The sequence below is a fragment of the Dunckerocampus dactyliophorus genome, chromosome 12 (assembly GCF_027744805.1).
Source record: "Dunckerocampus dactyliophorus isolate RoL2022-P2 chromosome 12, RoL_Ddac_1.1, whole genome shotgun sequence".
Lineage (NCBI taxonomy): Eukaryota > Metazoa > Chordata > Actinopteri > Syngnathiformes > Syngnathidae > Dunckerocampus > Dunckerocampus dactyliophorus.
Window position 1 is genome coordinate 1342351 of NC_072830.1, and position 21220 is coordinate 1363570.

General features: G+C 44.4%; 1 protein-coding gene across 13 annotated transcripts in view; it reads left to right on the forward strand.

The window, feature by feature from the left end:
* Positions 1-21220, forward strand: part of robo2 (roundabout, axon guidance receptor, homolog 2 (Drosophila)) — a 347787-nt gene that overhangs the window by 307965 nt on the left and 18602 nt on the right. For 10 of the 13 annotated variants that reach the window (XM_054793262.1, XM_054793266.1, XM_054793273.1 and 7 more), the window contains 6 exons: positions 4813-4855; positions 12073-12200; positions 12844-13116; positions 13645-13770; positions 18415-18577; positions 20117-20380. In XM_054793262.1, the coding sequence (XP_054649237.1) occupies positions 4813-4855; positions 12073-12200; positions 12844-13116; positions 13645-13770; positions 18415-18577; positions 20117-20380 (997 nt within the window). The remainder of the gene's footprint in view (positions 1-4812; positions 4856-12072; positions 12201-12843; positions 13117-13644; positions 13771-18414; positions 18578-20116; positions 20381-21220) is intronic. The other 3 variants (XM_054793272.1, XM_054793274.1, XM_054793275.1) reach the window with 1 other exon arrangement.

Genomic DNA, 21220 nt, shown 5'->3' on the forward strand with positions numbered 1-21220 from the left:
AAAGACGTCGTGATATGTAGTATTCTACACTGGTCGCTAGGTGTCAGTCATGTTGCATTCATGTTGCAATAGCCACCACAGGAAGTACTTTAAGAACAGGATGTAAAAACAATTACGTCTTGTTTACTACTTGTCGACTATATTGGGTAATACGATTGTAAACGTGACTATAGGAGTCTTATGTCATGTCTAGAGGGGCCCAATAATGTTAAAAATCTTGTATTTAGAAAGTCATAAACAGGTTTTCTAGGCTCTAACTACAAAAATATCAGATTTATGAAAAAGGAATCCTACTTTGTGGAAATTCATTCATCACGATCATGTCTGGAACCAATTAACCGCAAGGAATGAGCACCTGAGTCAGAGTGATCCTTCCCTGGTAGCCTGGGGCGTAAGGTTCCAGTGCACCACCAGGCAGGGAGAGACGAAAAATACATTTCCCAATTAAATTGCAATTGTCAATTAAATCTAGGCTTCCTTCACAACAGCGCCATCTGCTGCTGTCGGTTGAAAATCGCCATTGGTTGTGACTCCATGTTTTTGACTCAAGCTCCACTGCATCTTGCGTTTCTTTCCATGGTAGTGGTTTATAGGTGTCATACAAATATGCAATCCCTTAATCATCTTTTTTTTCGTATTGGAAGCTGAAAACAATGTCAACCAGAGAGGGGGGATTATCAAGATGATTTTTAGAACATTATCCAGAGTGCGTCTGAAGAGTGGTGTTGCCCTTCTCTATTGACAATTAGTTGATGCATGGATCGTGTCCCGTCTCAGCCTCCTAAAGCTGTCAGCTCCAGGGAGGTAAATCAGCAGCCGAGGAGATTTGATGGAATTTTTATATGCTGATGATGGCCTCCTCCCTTTAGTGCTTGTTAATCTGTATTCATGTTGGGGGAAAGTGCTTATCTGACAAGGCGGAGGGACACAGCTTTGTCGTCACGTCACTCTGGCCCACTTTAGTGCTTTGTAGCTGTCCAGAAATGTGCCTGACTGGAGATATACTCTTCAGTGGACCTGTTCTCAAGCTGCTAAAAGTTTGCAACTTTGTGAGTAAATGATGCTAACTTTGGTGTTATGTGCAGTGAGGCCGTAGAATCTTATTTATGGCAAATCGTGTAATCGGAATTGGCGATTAATACAACAAATAAAATGTAAAAAGTCCTCAATGTTGTAATGATAGATTCGGGGCGGCAGTGGCATCCACAAAACCGGAAGGTTGGCAGTTCGATCCTCGCTCCCTCCGCCAGTCACTGTCGTTGTGTCCCTTGGGAAAGACCCTTCACCCACCTGCCCTCACTGGTGTATGAATGCGAATGAATGTTTGGTGGTGGTCGGAGAGGCGTCTCCGTCAGACTCCCCCTGCGTAGCTGTGCTACAGATGGAGATTACCACGACGGTGAGGTGCTTTAGGGACCTTGAAACGTGCTATAAAAATCGAATCCATGATTATGAATATTATATAAAATAATTCAAGATAATATAATGAAATATAATGATATCAATAGTACAAAATTAAGATGTGTTGCATGAAATTTGGATTTTTTTTTAATTTTAAATACACATAAAAGGTTAAAACCGTGCAATTTCTGTTAAAAATCCCCAATTTCATTAGAAAAGAATGTCAATATAAATGTAACAACAGAAAAACAGGAGAACAACAAGAGAGAAATATGGACCTGTAGTGGAATTTAAATTTGTAAAAGTTACTAAAGTCAACAAAAAGTATATTTATTCCATTCCATTCCATTCCATTTTCCTCCGCTTATCCGGGTCCGGGTCGCGGGGGCAGCAGTCTCAGTAGGGAAGCCCAGACTTCCCGGTCCCCGACCACCTCCTCCAGCTCCACCGGGAGGACACCGAGGCGTTCCCAGGCCAGCTGTGAGACATAATCCCTCCAGCGTGTCCTAGGTCTTCCCCGGGGCCTTCTCCCGGCTGGGCATGCCCGAAACACCTCACCAGGGAGGCGTCCGGGAGGCATCCGGACTAGATGCCCAAGCCACCTCAGCTGGCTCCTCTCGATGTGAAGGAGCAGCGGCTCTACTCTGAGCTCCTCTCGGATAACCGAGCTCCTCACCCTGTCTCTTAGGGTGAGTCCCGCTACCCTACGAAGAAAACTCATTTCAGCCGCTTGTATCCGCGATCTCGTTCTTTCGGTCACGACCCAAAGCTCATGACCATAGGTGAGGGTGGGAACATAGATCGAACGGTAAATTGAGAGCTTTGCCTTCCGGCTCAGCTCTCTCTTCACCACGACGGTCCGGTACAGCGACCGCATTACTGCAGACGCTGCGCCGATCCGCCTATCGACCTCACGCTCCAACCTTCCCTCACTCGTGAACAAGACCCCGAGATACTTGAACTCCTCCACCTGGGGCAGGACCTCATTCCCAACCCGGAGGGAGCAATCCACCCTTTTCCGACTGAGAACCATGGCCTCGGATTTGGAGGTGCTGAGTCTCATCCCAGAAGCTTCACACTCAGATGCAAACCGTCCCAGTAAACGCTGCAGGTCACAGCTCGATGAGGCCATCAGGACCACATCGTCTGCAAATAGCAGAGATGAGATCCTAGTGCCCCCGAACTGGACTCCCTCGACACCTTGGCTGCGCCTAGAAATTCTGTCCATGAAAATTATGAACAGAATCGGTGACAAAGGACAGCCTTGGCGGAGGCCAACGTTCACCGGAAACAGGCTTGACTTACTACTGGCAATGCGAACCAGGCTCCTGCTCCGGTTGTACAAGGACTGAATGGCACGTAGTAGCGCGCCACCAATCCCATACTCCCGGAGCACCCCCCACAGGACACCGCGAGGGACACGGTCGAATGCCTTTTCCAGGTCCACAAAGCACATGTAGACCGGTTGGGCAAACTCCCAAGTACCCTCCAGGACCCTTGCAAGGGTGTAGAGCTGGTCCAGTGTTCCGCGACCAGGACGAAAACCACATTGCACCTCCTGTAGCCGAGGTTCAATTAACGGTCGTACCCTTCTCTCCAGCACCCTGGAATAGACTTTCCCAGGGAGGCTGAGGAGTGTGATCCCCCTATAGTTGGAACACACCCTCCGGTCACCCTTCTTGAAAAGGGGGACCACCACCCCAGTCTGCCAATCCAGAGGTACTGTTCCCGACTTCCACGCAATGTTGAAGAGACGTGTCAGCCAAGACAGTCCCGCAACATCCTGGTTCTTGGGACAAGTATATTTATATCTTTTAAAATTGTTTACATTTCTTTTTTTTAAGTAGTTAAATGACTTATTATTATTATTATTATTATTTGTGACTGTGTAGGCTCTCAGTCGTACAGGAGTTGTCCATCGAGGAAAAGGCTTCTTGAGACGTCATCTGTACTTCTGTGAAGAAGGTGTCGGACGTTTCGCTCCTCACCTTCTTCACAGAAGTACAGATGACGTCTCAAGAAGCCTTTCCCTCGATATTATTATATTTATTATTTCCAGTACAGTTAATAAAGGTTTCATGATGGCGAAGGCTTAACCTTGGGCCACATTAATGCAGTTTCTATTGCTTTATTAGAATTTTGGATTAACACAACAAATAGGACAAAAAACACAAAAGTATTGCAATTCCCGACTGTTACAAATAATAATGATAATATCAGCAGAAATCAGTGAAGGAATAGTTGGGATTTTTTGACATGAGGTTGTATGACACCCCCGTCAGCAGTGTAGTCCATCAGGTGGCTTTTTACGATGCAAACGTGTGACTGACTCTTTTGAACGCATATTGTTTTGAGAAGCCAAACTTCCAAACTAACTTACTTAAATGACCCCAGCAACCAAGCGGAGCTTCACGGCATTCCAACCAGAACTGGACTCGCGGGACCAAGTGGGGGGGTAAGTCACCATTGATGCACTACGCTGCTGATGGGGATGTCATACAACCTCATGTCAAAAAATGTCGACTGTCCCTTTAAGACATCTTCTACAAAATGTGTGATTTCCGATTATTTCAAATGCATGCGGAACTGTGCCCCAAATTCTGCACAGAGATATTCCACTTTTCCAAGTGTAGATTGTTCAGATCTGCCATCTAAAAAGTGGGAGTTTCCCCTTCAGATGACATCACACTCTGTAAAGACCCCTCTAATGCCTGTGTACCCCCTGGGGGGGTTCTCAGGCCTGATCTTGTTGAAGGAAGTCAGAAAACCTGTGAAGGAATGTTGATGCTGACTTTCATCTGTGGAACAAATGAGTCAAGTTACTAACATTGCAGGATCACTCTCTCTGAACCCCCCCCGCCCCCGGTTATGGGGTGATTTCCAAAAAACTGTTTGAGCCTCTGAGCGCTTCCTGACACACTTTGAGGTCTACTTTGTCATCTCCACATGAAATGGATGTAACACTTGGACTTTTACTTCTTATCCTTCCATTGGTATCAGGCCCCCTCCCACCACGCATGTGCAGCTGTCTGACACAAAACACTGTGTGATTAATGATCCCGCTGCCTTTTTTTAATCATTTTTTGGGACAGAGATTTAATCATACACCTGATAATAAGCCAGCAGCCAAATAAGAGACATGAAAATGAGTTTTGCTTCTCATCAGGCGTCTCGTCCTTGACGTCTCCAACTTGTGTAGAGCCATCCTTATTGTTGACCTTTATTTTTAATCCTTTTTTTCTGACAGCGGGCACGGGGGGGGGCGCCCACATCACTTACTGTATGGAACATACTTAAGGAGCTTTGCAGGAGCATTAGAATACAAATGGCATCTTATCTTAATTATGGAAATACATTCAATGCTGGAAACTTCATATCTGGACTCTGTCCCTTCTCTTTCTCCCACTGCAGTGACGTTCCAAAGAGTGGACGGCGGTCTCATGAGCAACGGAAGGTGAGTGGAGTGTCTCACAAGCACAGACTTAAAGTTCAGGGTACAAATCTGCAAAATGAATGAGTTTTACTTAGCATACAATACATTACTATATGGCCGCTAGCAAAAAAAACTATTCAAATGAGATAAAGAAAGAAATGTAATTCCAGTTTTTTTAAATCTAAAAATAAGTACAAAATATAAATATAATAAATGGATGTATAATACAAAAAATAATACATCAATTGGATGCATTTAATCCTTGAATGAATATATTCACTAATCAATGAAAAAGTAACCAAAACAATTCTTGAAAATAATCAAATGTATTTGATTACCTTGTTTACAAAAGTTAGCAGAATGTCATTTTTTAAAACATTTGAACATGTATTTTATTTTGTTTTCCAAAAATAAGTCAGACCTATAAATTTATAATATATTTGTAAAAGTACCCTAAAAAATATATTCTCAAAAATTAATGAATTTAATTGATTACCTTTTTTAAAAAAAAAATCAAATCATGAGCGTTTTGAAAAAGTAATTTAAATTGTATTTTTAACTTGAAGTGTATTTTAATCTATACAAATGTTAAAAAGAAATAATAGAAAAATAAGCACATGGTTGACATCATTGCTGGTGTGTGCATCCTTGAACCAATGAACGAATCAAATATTGTTAAAAGTCATTACCTTTTAAAAAGTTACTAGAATTTCAGTCGTTTAGTAATTGAAAATGTATTTGTAATTTTACAATATAATTTAAAATCATTTAGATGATGATGATGATTGTTATTATTATTTATGAATGGTTAAATGCAACGCTCTCTAACATCTCTATGTTCCTGAAATGGCTGGTTCAAAGGTCACAGGAAGTGCTAATGGTCCACAGATTATACTTACTTTGCGTCAGGGCACTGCTGCAGACGTCCGCTCCGCTCCTGCTCACAAGAAGCAAAGAAAAGAGAAACGTACACGTACAGTCAGTGCCAGTCTTCACCCAAGGCTATACGCTTGCAAATACAACATTTCCTGAACTTACAGCCGCTACAGTAAGATCGACACTTGATAGATAGCCCATGCTTCTTTGTGTTCCTTTTAGCGTCAGCGCTTGCATATTACACAAAATATACATTCTTGACGCATCTCCCGTGTTCATGCATCGATAGATGAACTCATCAATCTCCTCAACGAAATTAAGCGAAACAATTTAAGCAGAGAGGGCTTTTATTTTGTCATTTATCTTGCACTGCCGGCTGCAGGCAACCCACCAGCCCTCTGGAGTGATAAATTTGCCTGTCACCTCGCGTGGGCGGCTGGGATCTGAGCACGTGTAATAATGTAGAAATAATTACCCAGGGGATAGGTGTGTGTGTGTGTGTGTGTGTGTGTGTGTGTGTGTGTGTGTGTGTGTTAGGAGGTGCTCCCCCTCCTGCGCCCTCACCCCCACCAATGCAGACTGCTCCATTTGGGTGCATGTTAGTGAAAGGTCTGCAGAGAGCAGGGCCACATCTCAATGACACCAGTTACCTAGCATGTCTGGTTCTTTAGGGATGTTCTCCTGAGAACCGAATCCTTATCACGCCTGAACAACCACAGCAGGGACATCTCACACACACGCTCAGAGATGGACGATTGTTGTGTCCCTTGTTTCCACCATGGATATTATCTTTTAGTTTTTATCTTGTTTTTAATATAATCTACAGTGGAACCTCTCAGGCAGTGATCCCCAACCCCCGGGCCGCGGCCTGGTACCGGGCCGTGGGTCGTTTGGTACCGGGCCGCACAGAAAGAAAAAATAATTTCCATGATGTTTTATTTAGAAAAGTGGCCGCATTCTCTCTGCTACATCCGTGTCACTTGACACATGTCCATTGTGCTAACTTTCTCTCTACTGCTGCTGTATTTGTACCATTTTTCTTTCACCTCATATTTGGTGTAAATGCTGATACTATGTGGGAATGCATGAAGGTAAGTTTGGATGACTTATTGACTGCTAATGTGCACATTTGTCTCAAGTGAATTCATGCTAGCACACTGCCTTTTAGCACACACGTCAAACAGCCATGTCATCATCTCTCTGGAAAACTCCAGGCTTGAACTGGTGGATGGTGGATCGACATTCATTTTGTGCTTTTAATGTGATGTTGTTCATGTCTTAGTTTTACACAATACATCAGAAATAAGATAAATTAGATCGCTAAATTTAGAGTCGCAAATTAACCTAACATGCATATTTTTGGAATGTGGGAGGAAACCGGAGTACCCTTTCCTTTAACTGCACTTGTTTTGTTTTTTTTTACACGCGTCATTGACGTGCGCACGTCCTGCTCCACCCTCGGCCACACCCGAGTTTGAGGAAATGCAGGGGTGGCTGTGGAGCCACAAGTGGGAACAAATATTGATCTGAAATGGACAAAGAAAAGTGTGTATTGAATGTTAAGTTTAGCTTCAACATTCAGGATTCAAGAGTTTTCTTGTCATATGCACAGTAAAACAGCAGTTCTACTATGCAATGAAATTCTTATTCTGTTCATTCTCCCAAGAAAAGAAAGAAAACACAAGAAAGAATAAGAACATAAGAAACATAAATACCAATAAATTAAGTAACAACAACAGAAGAGACATTAATAAAGATAAATAATACAAATAAATAAATAAATAAATAAAGTGCTATGAGTGTGTGCGTGTGTTGCGTGCGGCGTGTGCGAGTGCTTCGTTGAGAAGCCTGATGGCCTGTGGGTAAAAGCTGTTTGCCAGCCTTGTGGTCCTGGACTTCAAACTCCTGTAGCATCTGCCTGACGGTAGGAGTGTGAATAATGAGTGTTGTGGATGTGTGCTGTCCTTGATGAGGTTGTGTGTTCTTCGTAGGACTCTAGTTTTATAAATGTCTTGCAGTGAGGGGAGGGCTGCCCAAACAATGTTCTGTGAGGTCTTGATCACCCGCTGGAGTGCCTTCCTATCACGTGTTGTACAGTTACCGTACCAAACAGTGATGGAGGCGGTAAGGACACTTTCCATAGTGCATCTGTAGAAGCAACTCAGGATTGTGGTGGACATGCCAAATTTCCTCAGTCTTCTCAGGAAGTACAGTCTCCTTTGGGACTTCTTCAGAATTTGTTGGGTGTTGTGAGACCAGGTGAGGTCCTCGCTGATGTGTGTGCCAAGGAACTTGAAGGTTTTCACCCTCTCCACCTCAGTCTCATCAATAAACAGGGGTCTATGCGGCTCCTTTTCCCTTGTTCTTGGGTCGATGATCATCTCTTTAGTCTTATCTGTATTGAGAAGGAGATTGTTATCACGACACCAAGCTATGAGGTCCGCCACCTCTCTTCTGTATGATGTTTCAACACCACCAGTGATCAGGCCGATGACTGTAGTGTCATCCGCAAATTTAATGATGCTGGTGTTGTTCTGGGAGGCCACGCAATCGTAGGTGAAGAGCGTGTAGAGGAGCGGACTCAGCACACACCCCTGTGGGGTCCCAGTGCTCACAATTCTTGAGCTGGATGTGCGATTGTGGACTCTGACTGACTGGGGCCTGCCTGTTAGAAAGTTAAACACCCAGTTACAGAGGGAGGGAGACAGGCCAAGTGTGAGGAGCTTATTTGTGAGTTTGTGGGGGCTGACTGTGTTAAAAGCAGAGCTATAGTCTATAAATAGCATTGTGACATATGTGTCCTGGCCCTGTAGGTGAGAAAGGGCTGTGTGGATGGCAGTGTTGACTGCATCATCAGTGGACCGGTTCTGGCTTCAAAGCCCTAACAGATATCTCTTGCAACAAGACCAAAGTTATTTGTATCTACTGTCGCTGTGCGTCGACTTCACGGACTACGTCGACTGCCAGAGAAAAGTGAGAAGGTTCTGACGTACTGCTGGTGTTTTTTATTGTCATTTGTGCAGTGGTACCTTGGCATACAAGTGTCCCAAGTAACAAGTGTTTTTTAGATGCGAGACGTCTTTCGGTTGATTTTTTTCTTTGAACTGCAAGCTAAAATGTGGGTTACGAGCTACTAGTTACCGGCAGGCATAGGCCCAGGACAGCTATTTGGGGGCTTGTGTCAATGTGACCGTGACCAAAGATGATAATGCATCTAAGTAGCATTAGTAGTGCTAGCATTAGCAGCGCACTAGCTAGTCACCAGGAAAGATTTTCGACATATGGGTAACGCATACGTCCATTATAGCCATGGAATTGATCGGGTTTGTTATGTATTGACATCCTTGTTATGTATTTGGATCCTTGATTGTTCAGGTTCTGTCATTGATTTTAGCGATAAATGTTTAACCCGAAGTGCTCTGATCATAGCCATGTTTTCATGCCAGTATGGTATGGCAGGCCTGTCCTGTTGTGCCAGCAGGCATGCCATGCCACTTTCCTCGCACTCCTCTTATTTCTTTCTGCGGCATTTTCCTCCCAATTTTCTACTGAAGCGCTTTTGATTTCCACCCCGGCAAATGGGATTTGAGTGGTCGCGATGCTCCCAATCCGTCATATCTGAAGTTAGCGAAGCGTTGACGCTGTCGTCCTGACAACGCGGGCCTCAGATTGGTTTGTCTCAGCGGTGCCATCACACTCCAGATGTTGCTACGTCTACATCTGGCCCAACAATGAAAGAGTGGTATCTTGGTGGAATTGAAAAAGAAAGCCTGAGTAGCAGTAGCAACTATGTTGGCTGCATTAATCACGCAACAGTAAATGGAGCTGCTTTCTCATTGGCTCCTGCCAAATTGCCATGACTGAACAATTAGGCCTAATCGATCACAGAATAAATGATTCACGGAAGACGAATAGGCTGCAGATTGGTACATTTACATGGTTGGACTTTGGCTGCTCAGTTGAAATTGATAAAAGCCGAAGCCTCCTGCCAAGAGAGAGGTGGAATCAGGAGATAGACTTTTAGCTCTGATCAATATTTCAGCAAAGAAGATTTAAGAAGCGATGCCTTGACATCGTTGCCATGGAGATTGCTGAATTTGAATGCTAAATGACAGCTCTTGGAATAAATCTACGCTTCCCATTGTTCCACACCTTAGCTCATGTCAATGCTCTTCCATCTGGCCGTCGGCGGGACAATAAATACCTGATTCATGAACTTTCCTTCACTTTAATATCGCCTGCTTGGCGTATTTACGGCAAGCTCCGTGTCAGCCTGGGCGGGCACTATTTATGATGGCAAAGGAAAACGGGAGGATGGACCGCCGGCAATGAGATTTGATCTGCCAAGGTTGCCATCCATCCTGGGTCAGCCAGGGATTAAAAGTTAGGTGTCAACTTTTCATGAGACGTATGACCCTCCGTCTACCACCCCCCGCCCACTCCCATTATACCACCATCACACGCCCACATGAACACACGTCGTATATCCCCTAGTAGAAATCAGTCTTATTCTAATTATCCCGAGTAGGAATGCTGCGCTGTGACGGATGCAAGGACGCTGCAGCCATTCAGCTGTCACATGCTCGTCTTTCAAATTGTCTTTCCCTGGCTGGGGGAGTAGTAGCCTAGATGGGGAGGGACACACACACACAGGACAAGTAAGACTAATTATGTAGCGTGGCCTTTTGCCCAGGAGGGTGTCATAAAAACTTGAGTCAAGCTTGTTGAAAATATGGTCAGAGGCAGATCACACAGTGACAAATAACAGCAGCGCGTCAATCAGTTTAAATGACTGGTTTCCCCCCCTGCAGGCCTTCTGTAGGGCTGTAGGCAAACCCTAAGGAAACCCCTGCATTACCAGACAATGAAGAGACAACCGCTATCCAAAAGGAGACTGAGGGCAACACGGAGCGCTGTAGCCAAGTGGAGACTATGGAGGATACTGCAGCTTCTCAAGTATTACTACTGTCTCTCCATGCTTGGAATCCTAGAAATCATATCTTTTCATACCGTTGGTGATCTTTGTAAGAATAACAAACATAACCAAGAGACACATTTTGTCCAAGGGGGGGCTGAGGGTAGCAGGAAAATGGAGTGGTTTAGCAAAGTGGAGACTGTGGAGTAGAAGGCATAACATTTATGGTTATTTTCGTAATTTGGCACACTTGGAACCCTAGAGACAGTCCCTCTTAGTGCGCCGTACGGCCAGTGAAGAAGCATCAATAGCAGATGTTTCGATCCTCTCACAATTTTGACAGAGGAGCTTCAAATAGTGACTGTCATCAACTTCTATCTGCTTGCTATTGTCAGTTGGTCTTAAGGAACGCTCTTACTTACTTTAAATGGTTCCAAGTGTAAATTCTACAAGATCTGGATATTAAGCCGGGACCTCAGACGTCAAATATACTTCTTTGGCACCAATTCCCTGAAGTGACGAGTGTAACTCTTTCTTTCACCATACTGACTTAACTCCCACGTGTGCTAACAAAGCTCAGACGTGATTGTACCGTAAAGTGGCCTTAATGGCCCCAAGCAGTCACCCGTGACAGGTTACACTCTTAGTGGCTGACTTTAATGGTTCACATCCCCTATAAGGAGGCATGCAACACCTGTTCAATGAATCCCTCCCACCACCACCGACTCCCCTTGTGCCAGCATCCCACACGCCGGCCTGCCCGTCCACCCGTCCGTCACTGTCTGGGGGCTTGATGTCCCACCAAGCGAGATTTAGAACTGTCTGGATGCCTCCATGAGGGGCTGATTGGGAAAAGGCAGCAGAAAATAAAAGCTTTTTAATGAAAACAGGGAGTACGTGTGTGTTTTTGCAAGACTCAGCGGGAGAAAGGCCGAGATAAGCGGTGCTTTGCCTGAAGGAATTTTGACTTGGAGGAGGCAACAAACGTACTGCTGACGTATTTGTCGTTACTCGCTGTCAGCTTATCTCATAGCAACACCCGACAATGCTTACATTTGAACATGTGTTTGAATTTATGTTTACTGTGCTTTTGTTCTTTAATCCATGCAGAAAATGATATGCGTACTCAGTGATGCTTGTGGTTATGGTGGGGAGGGTTGGGTTTATTTCAAACTGGCTTAACGGTAAAGACCACGACATGTTTACACTCGCACAAGCCAACATGTCGCAGCAATTACCTAGAGTCCGTTCACTTCCTGTGTCCAACATGTATCAGGTTAGCAGTTTCTCATAAGTAAAGGAAAGCATAAAGAATGTGGAACAGCAAAGTTAACACAGTTTATTCGGGAATTAAATAATCATTAAATAACAGAGTAAAGACTTGGGCAGAAAGGCAGGGGCAACACTATTTGGTGACATTTACAAATTGCATTGTGTTCATTCGCAGTCGGCCGGGCTTACTGAACGCCAGTGACCCGGGCTACCCATGGTTAGCGGACTCCTGGCCCGCCACCAGCCTACCTGTCAACAGCAGCTCTGGGGGACCCAATGATCTCACTAACTTTGGCAGAGGAGGTGAGAAGAGGCCTCTTGTGTCCTACATTCTATCCTACTACCAGAACTTTTAACGTGCACGCCTTCAGCATGTACACTTGTCTGCATCATGTGTGTAGGACACACCGTGAAAACCCTCCACTGTCACCGGGGTGACGAATAGAGAGCATTTCATCCTGGTGCTGGTGCAGGAGAATACAGAGCGTGGGGGGAGGAGTGGGTGAAAGGATGCTCCTGAGCAGCCAGTCGTGAAGGACAGGCGCAGATGCGGACACTTCCGCTATGGCTCTACATCATCTCCCCTTGGCTGGGCATGCAAGGGGGAGAGATGGCTGCTACTTCCCCCGCACGCTCAGTCACTTTCTCCCTGTCATCACTCTCTGACAGAGAGGCACTGTTGTTTTTTATGCATACAAATAGAGAAAGGGATGGGCATCTAAAAGAATTGCCTTTTGCCCCAGTCAGCTAGGATTCCTGTTAGAGAAACTTCTTGCACTTTAGTCGTTTTGGTTTTATATGTTACATGCTTAACAAGTCACCTGAAGAAACATAATTAGCCTTTTCCTGTACTTAGGTTTGCTATTGAGTAAATGTTAAGTACTATTGAGTAAATATTCCTTCACTAGGGCCCCTACATGTCCCCTAACTGCCTCCGCTTTTCCAGATATCCCAAGTGGGCAGGGGGACAAGACAGGCACCATGCTTTCCGATGGAGCCATCTACAGCAGCATCGATTTCACCACCAAAGCCAACTACAACAGCCCTGGCCAAACATCGCAGGCCACTCCCTATGCCACCACTCAGATTCTCCACTCCGGCAGCATCCACGAGCTGGCTGTGGAGCTGCCCGAGGCCCAGTGGAAGGCCTCCCTGCAGGCCAAGCAGGAGATGGCCAACCTGGGCTACTCACTGCCTGACAAGAACTCCTGCAACAACAGTAAGTACACGCTGAGGCACAGTTCAGATTTGCACTTTGACCGATGAGATGCCCCTGGAGTCATCTTTAAGCCCACTGTACTTTTCTTTCAATAGTCCAAAGTCCAATAGTCCAATGGTAAGACAAGTCCAAGTTAATTTCAGGAAAAAATGCGTTTTTCTCAGGTATAATTTAATACATGCAGTATGCATGATCCTACTTTCAAACCGTTTCAGTTCATGTTCGTTTTTAGTCGTTATAATGCATACATCTTTAAGGAATAGGGACATTTCTAGTTACGGAAGTTGTTATTGTAAAAAAGCATGATTACTATCTGTAAAGTAAGATAAATCCACAACCTTGCTTAAATTATCCACAAAAAGTTCGAAAGTGATCTTGTCCTGATGTATTACCCTGCTCGCTTGGTGCTAACTGCATGTTTGCATGTGCTCGTGCTGCCTGTCACCTGACACCACTGTGATTTTTTTTTGTGCTTTTTTTTGTTTTCATTTGTTTCTGTGCCCTTCTTCAACTTCCCCCCCACTTTAGCCCTCCTTTTCATTCCTGACTACCGACTGACCGAGGGGCTGTCTAGTAGAATCCCACACAACCAATCACAAGATTTCAGCACCACCAGCTCTCACAACAGCTCAGAGCGAAGCGGCAGTCTCTCAGGTTGGTTGTTTGTTGCGCCGCGCAGACTGGGGCACACCCCCTCGGGATGGGATGCTACTCAGCCGCGCTGCTTCTCATGATTGACGGCTTTTCTAATTGCTTCATTGATTTTGGTATTTGCATGTTCAAAGCTGACACCCATGGCAGTTTTGATTAACACCATCCCTCACCAGCAATGCTTTGCTGTCTTTCTCAGCCGCCACTGCTTACAGTTTATTTTTTTTATCTATGATTGGACCATATTTCCTCAGATAGTAGCATTTACTATCCAGCATGTGTCGCAGCACATGTCTTAACCACTACCAGACAAGGCATGGCATCTGTAAAGCTGTAAACCTGTACAGCAAAGTTTAAAGACAACTTACAGAGTATACAGTGTTTACACTGTATAGTGTTCCCTCGTTTATCACGGGGGATAGGTGCCCATAATAGCCTGCGATAAATGAAATCCACAAAGTAGCCAACTTTATTTGTTTAAAATGATTCTATATGTTTTAAGGCTGTAAAAGTCCTCACCATACACTTTATACACTTTTCTCAGACAGGCATGAACATCTTCTCACATTTCTCTCTTGTTTAAACTTCTCAAAGTTCAAATTTTGTTTGAATTTGAATGATAAATCTACGAGGTTGGACACAAGAAATGATGAAGTGATTGACACGTATTTCACTCCTGACCGTGGCTCTTCATCCTGGTGCCGCTCAGCTGTAGCGTTCTTTGTCCTTGTTAAAACATGTTGCTCCTGTGTCGTATTTTCCTCCTCCTTTCGTAGTCCTTAAACAGCAGATTCATTTATTCCGTAATGGCATGGACGTAGAGCACAATGGGCGGGCTCTGTCTTAGCCAATAAGGACTGTTTTGGTTCTATATTTAGCCGGCTATCTTCTACTTCCTTATGTGTTCGTACAGGCACGTAAACACACACTGAGATGGGGTGGAGCCACACACGTCTTCAACTCTCACATGAGTATACAACGCCCTCTACTGGTAGCAGTAGTAAATACATTAACAGACTCATACAGCAGAGCATCGATCGATCCCTCTAATACACCACAAGGACGCACAACAAAATACGTTGTTAAGAAACATGTAAAATTGCACTTTAAAAAATCCCTTTTGATAACAGCCTTACCCCGAATAGATGCCCGGTACTCTCTGCAGGTGAGTAATGGCAATGGGCCAACATATGGGGAACTATGGTCATTTTGTCCAGAGTGCAGGTGATAATGTTATGATCACATAATTGGAGGAAAGAGGAAGTAAATGTTGTGTTTTCCCTCATCACTGCTGCTTGATATGGAGAGCAGGCATAACAAGTCTGTCAGACAGAGAGGACCATTCACACACATTACAGATGCTCGGCTGGCTAAAGTGGCGAAAGTACCTCGCGTCCATCCCCTAATGGTCGCACACCGCACTAAGACTCATATTGGGAGAATTACAATGTCATTTGTAGGACACGGAGGCATCCCTCCTGTCCTCTTTTCTCTCATCTAGTTTCAAGCCACTGCCTCTAAAACTGCACCCTAATTCAATAGCGTTGCACACGCTGGGCTCAGGAGGTGTGGGAGTGGCCTCAAGGCAACTTTTTACACTTATGTGATACCGGCAACTCAACCAACGTAATCAGCCTAAAAGATTTCTCTGCGTGGATTTGATGTAAATCATAGATTGAATGTAAAGCAGTGGAATAAAAAGGACTGCAATCATGGACAAAGGGAGTGAGATAAATGTTGCACTCCCTCATGATAACACGTACAACACATGAGGAAGCTTTTATTACTGCACTTGAGGAACAATGTTTCTGCTTCGTTATACAGATCCTCGCTATTTGCAGGGGTTACGTCCCCAGACCACCCACAAATGGCCAAAAAAGGCAAGTCATTCAGTAGGAAAAAAAGTTGATTTTTGACACATGCTGCCAAACCTTACTGTTAGCTTGACATTGATGTTCTCTGATTTGTAATAAAAGTAACTCTAATCTAGCTAACAAACATGCATACGAATGAAAATACGCCCGACATCGTATGAAAAAGCAGCATTTTCACAGACGTCTCCACGGACTCTCCTAATCGAGCGCACACACAGTGTCACATTTTACCGCCGCTTACTTCCGGGGTTTGTAACATCCCTACTAGTGAGGATAAGCCGCATTAAAAAATGAATGGATGGCATGGAAGGGGCGAGCTAGCTTGCTATTAGCCACCCAAAGTTGTTTACACGCTTGAGGGGCGGTTTGATGATGTCATCACATAAATACGGGAGCCTGTACACAGCATTATGTTTATTACTGCCTTCATTATAGGGAAACATCCTGATGCTGATATTGACCGATATGACATGTTTATGCCAATATTAGCATCATTTGTATTTTATTTTACAGCTTTGAATCCCCCAAAGGGAAATTCAGGTGTTATACAGTATAACATCATCATAAATAGTGATCATTCTAATTCCTACTCTTTCGCAGTATTCCTTATGCTAGTGAAAATAGATCATTCTAATAAACGCAGCATGTCCGCCATATTGGCCTTGCAGGATCCAAGACTGTGCAAATGTATTATGTTGGAAAGTAATCCGGTTTGAAAATAATATACGTCTTTAAATCCCACCAAATTGCCATGAGAACATATGATTTCAGTCCATAATTGGACATGAACTAACCGCCCTCTGGTCTTTGAGCCAGGTTTCTTCTGCCACCATAAGCATAGACGTGTTTAGGATCCCATGCAGTCAGTCGCCTAAAGCATAGCATTCATCCATATTACACTTTGCTTTGATTGTCATTTCCAGAAAGGGAGGGGCTAAAGTTCAAGCACGTTGGAGGAAGCTGGTGTTCAACGTTGTGCTTTTGTAGTTTGTTGCTTCTTCTCACCTTCACTGTGTCACTTTTTTATTTTTCCCCATGTCAAGTCAAATGACGGATAGTTCTTTTGATAGCCTTTACCACGCATGAGGTATGCGGAGGCCTTGCTCTGCGGCACCCAATAAAAACAGAGCGAGCGTATGGGCTGCACATCCTGCACTTATATGCTGGGAGTGCCCAAACCTTGGGTATATAAATACCCAAAGTGCTGACTATATTTAGAAGGCTGTCTCCCACTGAAAAGAGAGGCCCCTTGGTTTTTTGTCAAAGGAGATGGGTTGTAATTCATGTCTCGCTGCCCCGGCCGCAGCCTTTCGCTCTGTACTTTTCATATTTGGAAGGGAGCTGCTGCTGCAATTCCACTGCCAGACCACCATCATTTCCAAGAAGAAGAAGAGGCCCATCGATGTTATTGATGGCTGGTGCTGTTGGAGCAGTGATTGAACCATCACGTCAGTCTCATGTATTGCTAAAAGTCAAGTGTCGCCCAGAGGAACGATTAGAAACCCAGTTGAGGATAGAGAAACTGGTGCCGACTGCTCTTTATTTTATTACTTCCACTATTTGGTCATCTTGTCCTTATAGGTCCTTGTGCTTATACCTTCCTTACTGATTCTACTTCAATGAAAACAGGTTTTCCCCATAAGAAATATTGTAAAGTCACCTCATTTCTTTTAGGCTGCAACTGTTCCACATTATTTACGGTCCAACAAGTCTAAAGAGACGTAAATCACTGTCCAATAACACAAAATAAAGCTACAATAAAGCAAAAGCATTCATCAGGCGTCGCCTTCGAACGTGTCCTGGGGGCTCCGGTGTGGATGTAGCATGGATACGGATGGCACAGTTCACATTGAGACAGAGTTGTGTCAAGTACTGGGGCGGGGTCAGTAGCAGCACCAAAACGCAAACCAAGGCGTTCATTATCCGCCGTGCCGATGTTGTTGTTGTTTTTGGATCCAGGAAGAAGAAGCGGAAATGACTCGCATTGCGTCATGACGTTTTCCGTGCGTCGAAACGTTGTCCGTTCATTTTTTTTTTTGTCACGCATGTAAACGGGTTATACCAAATGTTTCAGAAACCCAAATATTGACTGCATGTAAACGTGGTGACTGTTGAGTAAATGTTAGCTTGTATTTGAACCGTTATAACAGGCTCAGTAGAGCAAGCTTATGATCTCACGTGGTCTATCAGTGGTGTAAACCTCAACAGAACTTGACTTCAAGTGTTTTTAAAAGGAAAAAAAGGCTTCCTACTTTATAAAACATGGTGCTGACCCAGCCGGCAGCTGTACAAAGACAAATGGGACAGATGGAGAATCGGGTTTTGGAAGGATGTGAGTGAAAATGGATGGGGTTAGTGGCTCTCTGGTGTAATAAAAGAAATGAAAGTAGTAATAGACTCTGGGCGAATTGCATTAGGACCACAGCAACTCCACACAAGCCATTCATTATGATGATGCGGCACAGTGAGATTTTTCACTGTGGAAGGAACGAGCGGGGGGGTGGCCTCTGAGGCTCGGGTGAAGCACCAAGGTCCGCCTCGTCTAGGGTTCTTCTCTGCTGTTTCTATGGAGATTGGGGGCTTTTCAGCCGATCGATCGGTGGAAGGATGCTTTTCATCAGGCAACCTTGAGGTTTTCCGTGGCGGCAGGAGCTCGGTCAAAGCGTCTTTCAATGGCTTTTTTCTTTTGTGTCCAAACCAGCTCCAGATGGATTGCGATTGGTTTGCGTACTGTAGGTTTCTTGTTTCTTTAATAGAAGCCTTCCTGTTTCAGGTGGGAAAGGAGGGAAGAAGAAGAAGACCAAGGCCGGATCCAAGCCTGTTAAAGCCAACGGCTCCAGCTGGGCCAACGTTCCATTACCCCCACCCCCTATCCACCCTCTTCCTGGCACAGAAGTGGACCACTATCCCACTGAGCACCACGATGGAGGAGGAGGGTATGTCGGAATTGTGACTCATTTGCACAGTTGCAAAAGTCTCTCGGTCTGTGCCGGTTTGCCCATTATCCTTTTCTACTTAAGAAATGTACAAATGACCCTTTCGCTTGGTTAAAATGGTAAAGTAACCCAAAAACAAAGCAAACGTTTACCCCCCCATCATGTTTGCAGACACAGTGCATCGATGCCATTAAAGCTTCCAGACTGTGCTATTATTTCATCAGTGAGTGGCACAGGTTGTGATATATGTGATAAAGGCTGTGATGCGTGATGTCCAAAGTGCTTGTAGTAAGCCCTGCTAACAGCAACATCATGCTAGGTTAGCCTTTTGACTGGAGAAAAACAAAATGATCAAACTTGAAGCTCTCACGTCTGTGGCTGACTGATGGCAGGCAGAGCACCGGGCTCTATTTTAAGATGTGTAGTGAAGCCTGTTATTTTGTTGTTGTTTTTTTATACACAGTCTCTCTGCCCACTGTGCACACCACAGTGTTCCATCCACGAAGCTTAACCCCCCCGCACTGGTTCAATACATTGTTGTCGCAGGTCCAGTCGTATGCACCTGAGCACGTAAAATAATAATTACCAGCAGTGCCCTGCATTTCACCTCCTCTGGCCTTCTCACTGTTCACTCACTGGAAACGTACGTGTGTGGGCATCGTACCAGGCACGTGAAGCCCGCTCACTTTGATCGCAAGATGGGCGTACCGGCTTCCCACGGCACCTACAGCTACCGTGACCGGGAGAACCACAGCGTACAGTGGGAGGAGCCGCCGCCGCTGTGGCCTGGCAATGTACACAACGTACTTTTGAACTTGCGCGGGTCACGCCGTCCTCCTCTGCCTTGCCCTTGCCACCTGGCTGCGTGCAAGGTTTTCCTGCGTGCACGCAGAAATTAATTAGCATCCCAGTTTTCTTCCTACGGGCTTTGCGTGCTGTCTGAGGGTTTGAAAATCCGTGCGGGCCACGTGCGTGTCTCTTGCGATTTCCCCCATTTTTGCACGTAGCAACCACGTAGGATGTAAGGCCCGCTTAATTATTGTGCTGCTGTACATCTGCAGCCGCGTGTCTGAGGAAGGCAGCTTGTAGGAAAAGTCACGTACAGATGGCTGCGCATCTACGGGATGACTCAATGGCTGTGAAATAAATCCGCCAGCAGTGCAGATGGTTTCATATTTGGAATTTGGAGCCAAACAGTACACATAATTGCATTGTTTTAGAGAGACATTGTGGCAGATTTAAACGAGAGTGTTATCGAACTCTAGTAGAGAGTAGTCGACATGTCTCTCCATGGTCCAGTAGCTCCCGTGTCCCCTTGCTCTTGGTTTCCAATCAGGGAGAGTCATCTGGTTTAATGAGGAGTCACTGTAAATCTGAGGTGGCAGCAGATAAAACCCGTTATGTCCCATGGAGGCTGCACTGACAAATTTCTTTAATGAACATTTTCTTTATGGACGTTATTACTTCAGCGCCGCTACGGCCAAGCCAGCATCTGCACGGCTACACGAACACAGCACAGCAATGATTATTTCACCTCAGGTACGAAAGTGACGGCTGGGGTCCACCCATGCCCGTGCAGACCTACCTCCACCAAGGCATGGAGGACGAGCTGGAGGAAGAGGAGGAGAGGGTGCCTACCCCGCCCATCCGGGGCGTGGCGTCCTCCCCGGCCGCCGTCTCCTTCGGGCAGCAGTCCACGGCCACCCTCACCCCCTCTCCTCGGGACGAGATGCAGCCCATGCTCCAGGCCCATCTGGACGAGCTGACCAGAGCGTACCAAATGGACATGGCCAAGCAGACGTGGTAATAACAACACGCTACAACACACACAAGAGTAGCTCAACAGCACGTTTTAAACCGCTCATTTGTGGTACATCACACAGGATAGGCCCTTTTCCCTGAAAGTTCTACTGTCCTCAACCTTACCTTGAAGACTCGGTAGGATTTCATCCAAAATATTATATCTCCAGTATATAAAATAATATATATAATAATAACAGTTAGACTTTAGATTAATTAGTTGAAAAATGACTTTTTTTAGGGTGCTTGATTAGTTTTGTTTTTATTACTAAGAATTGTTGCCGAAAATCAATAAAAAGCAATAATAAAGTCATAATAAATAAAAGAAAATGTCACCCAATTGATGAATAATATATAATATGTAACAATATCTAAAAATATACAATCCCTTAATAAGTGAATGATAATAACTAAACAAATATTTTAAAAATAAACAAATTACTATTATTAATAAATAATAAACAAAAAGGAGCAACAAAATAAAATTAAAAAGACAAATAATGAATAAAATCAATATTTTTTAAATGTATAAACTACATTTAAAACAACACAGTTGACCTGCAAGCCTACCAGACATTAAACACACATTAACGCGCAAAAAAAGTAGGGATGTCCGATAATATCGGCCCGGATCCAGAAGCTAATTGCTGATGCTGTATCCAGCTTCACAACTGATATTTGTTTAGATAGATAGATAGATAGATAGATAGATAGATAGATAGATAGATAGATAGAATAAAATATAAGAACCAAGGCAAGACATGAGTGATAAAAAAAGAATAAATAAATATGGAACAGATCACGTCAAATTTGTAGTGCAATAATAAAAATAATAATAATAAT